At 36.2% G+C, this 3,235-nt stretch overlaps 1 protein-coding gene across 2 annotated transcripts in view; it reads left to right on the top strand.

Annotated features, from left to right (window-relative positions):
- The window catches only part of ARFGAP1 (ADP-ribosylation factor GTPase activating protein 1), a 17,122-nt gene that overhangs the window by 8,506 nt on the left and 5,381 nt on the right, over window positions 1–3,235 (top strand). The window contains exons 8-9 of one of the 2 annotated variants that reach the window (XM_010290364.1): window positions 708–740; window positions 2,088–2,117. In XM_010290364.1, the coding sequence (XP_010288666.1) occupies window positions 708–740; window positions 2,088–2,117 (63 nt within the window). The remainder of the gene's footprint in view (window positions 1–707; window positions 741–2,087; window positions 2,118–3,235) is intronic. The other variant, XM_010290372.1, reaches the window with a different exon arrangement.

Here is a 3,235-nt window from a genome sequence, read left to right as displayed (position 1 = left end):
GCAGGAATTTAATGCCAAGTTACAAATTACTGATGGTTTTATTTTTTTTTTTTCCTTCCTTTGACTTCTGTTTAACTACAGTGTTTTTTATCAGTTTAAATAGAAAGCTTGTTGGGCAGAGGTTGTGCCTGGAGGGGGACACTTTGGCAAAAACTGAAGCATGGTCTTCATGTTCTGCATGTTCTGCAAATTCACGCACTTAGGTGACAGTCATTCGACTAACTGTAGACTAAAACCAGAGGAAATAAAAATTTATTACATTTTTCATAAATGATGGTGGAATGAGATTAAATATTTTTGTGAAAATAATGCATTACAACTTTTTTCAGTTTTGCTTAGTATTCTTCCAAAATTTTATGAGCATAGTAGTTATCTCTTAAGTTAAAAAAGTTTACGAGCATAACAGTACTCTTACTTTGGATGACACTGAGAGACAAAAGTATTGCTGCTGAGCTGCATTGGCTCACCAAGGTCTAGTCTATCTGAAGATCCTTACTTCCCCTTCTTGTAAGATGAGAAAGACCAGTGCTTCCCCAGAGCAGCCTGAAATGCCTGGGGTGGTGATATGGGTATTCTCTGTTCACTGTGAAATTCTGGCAAAGGTCCATTCATCTTGGAGAGGATCATGCAGCATTTCTAAATGCATGTATTTAAAAATCAAAGATTTTATTCCTAGTAAACTCGTGTGTATTTGCTTCTTTTCACAGGCTACCAGATTTGGATCACAAGCAAGTCAAAAGGTGATTATAGATTTAACTCTGTCTCATTGACTATAATTGGCTTTAAATGTCATGTGTTTGCCTGCATCAATTGATTTAGACTTGATCATCAACAGACCAGTTTGTTTTTCCTTCATAGTGCACAGTAATTTTTAGGTTCTAGCATTTATTTCCATAGGAATTGCAGTCAACTGCAGTGATCAAATTAATCAAGAAATAAACAGTGATACTCTGCTGTCTATAACTGTCAAGTGTATTGGAGAGGCAGTAGAATGAAATGCTTTAATTTATGCTTTCAGGCTTAAAATACCCATGTTTTATTTTTGTGAACCTTAAACGCGGTCTATCTTGAAGTAGTTTTCTTGGTGATATAATATAATGTAAGCCATCTTTCCACTGCTAAAGCCTAATAAGATTTTACAAATGTGGACTGCTTAATATTGTTACTAAATTAACTTGCTTGTGTGAATTTAAAAAAATAGCAATTACAAAAGCATTTCCTCTTTGAAACTGGGGTTAAAACAGAGACAGACTTGAAGTACACCGAGCTCTGACATAAGCAAGATCTGCTTGCATGGAAGAGTTTTAAATTCAGATGTAAAAAAAAAAAAAGATTCTTCATGTGCCAAAGTTCTGAGTGAGAGAGGGCTTACATATATTAATATATGATATAGAGAGTTTTAGTTTGAACTATAACTGTTCTTGTATGTATAGGATTAGCCTGGGATGCTTTCTGATATGCATAGCATTCTGTTGCTGAAATCAAATGTGAAACTGCAGGTGTTGGTGTTCAAACAGGTGTATGCAGTAGGATATTAATACTCCGGATATCAAGCCAAACTTGTGCATGTTTTGCAACAGAAATGTCTTGTTAAAGCACCCAAACTTGGTACTTAGAAGCTTTGAAGTATTTGCTGCTTGGCTTATGTAAGAAAAACTAAGTATTCTATAAGTCTTCCTCTTCCACTCCTTCCAGCAGTTTCCTGTTTAGAAAACTGTTCTTCCTTTAATATTATTAGCAAATGTAAACATAATATTAAGTGTAAAAGCTCATCACATCTACTGACAAGGACCACAGCAACATAGTGTGCTAGAGTCTAAGCTGTGTAGCTGAAGCTTAAATTTGGTTCCTAAAACATTTCTTTCTTTGCTCTGTAGAACAGATTGAGCATCTTTTTTGAACCATATATCACATCAAAGTATATTTGGTGTCCAGTGACCAAGCATGTTCACTGTTTGTCTTGTCAGTAGATGTTAAGAGTCGGAAAAGGTTCATGCTACTTAATTTGCCTGAAAAAATGCTGCCAATTTTTTGCTAAAAGCTGCTTCTACCTTCCTTGCTCTTTCTCTTTTGCTGTCTGGGTAAAGTTTTGGGGCTACAAGCAGCAGCCAGAGCCGGTAATGCCCTCACATATATTCTTGTGCATGGACTCCTTGTCACTGTTCGTGCTGAATATGTGCATTTGCTCTTGAGCTGTCTTTTCTTTTTTTGCCTTAAGTCAAACCTGTTTAGAATAATGTGGTGTGTTTCATACAGTAATGTTTCTTTAAACCTATTGAAAATAGGTTAAATTGGATAGAGATATCCAAGCTCTGCACTCTCAGAAAACATACTGTACTTTTGTCCATGCTCTTCATAAAGACAGATGACTTCAGGAATTCTGTTTGCATATCTGATCCAGGAATGCAGTATACCAAGAACTACCCTGGGATGTTTTTTGGAGGCAGACTCTTTAACAAATGCCCCAGTAGGTAGTGTTTGTAATCGTGGTTAAGATGCTACCCTAAATTCAACAATAGTAAAGATGAGGAAGTAATTCAGATGGGAACACAACTGTACTCAAATCTCTCTTTTCTATATTGACAAAATTGTGTGGTTGAGTAAATGGGATCTGAGAATTCCTCCTGATTCTAGCATTGACTTCAAGTAGGATACCTGAACTGTTAGTTTTAGTGTATTACACTATTATATAACATAAACAGTTTGCCAGGCTTAATAGACTCTGAAGGATTTTTCAAAGATGAAAGAACCCCTTCTCTTGTTTTTCTTAAACACTTTCTATCCTCACTTTCATGGGAGATGAGCCTTATGTGATTTGCATTTACGTTTCTTACTAGGTGGAAATGGGTTTACCTTTTGCCTTTGTCTTCTCAAATAACTTTTGAACTGGTAAGGGTTAGAAGTATTGGAGATAATGGTGGTTGGGTAGAGGGGAGATCTTAGTAGTGCTGTGGCAAAGGGAGAGGCTGGGAATCCGTGGAGGAAAGATCCTCAAGGTGTCCATCCCCAGGAAGAATATGAATGAAGACTCACACCCTAACCAATGTTAGTGATAAGATATAATCCCTTAGGAAATTAAACTTCATGAGTCTCTGCTAATGTTTAGCAATAATGTTTGTCTCACAAGCAAATCGGCCCTTTTGGATTAACTGGGCTAATTTAGAAGGTAATCAGTATAATACAGCATAATACAGCAATTCTGAAGAAAAGTTTGAATCAATCAAAGGCTTATTAT

The sequence above is a fragment of the Phaethon lepturus genome, unplaced genomic scaffold, assembly GCF_000687285.1.
Source record: "Phaethon lepturus isolate BGI_N335 unplaced genomic scaffold, ASM68728v1 scaffold50340, whole genome shotgun sequence".
NCBI lineage: Eukaryota > Metazoa > Chordata > Aves > Phaethontiformes > Phaethontidae > Phaethon > Phaethon lepturus.
Note: the sequence above shows the minus strand (reverse complement) of the source record. Positions and strands in the feature narration are given on the sequence as shown.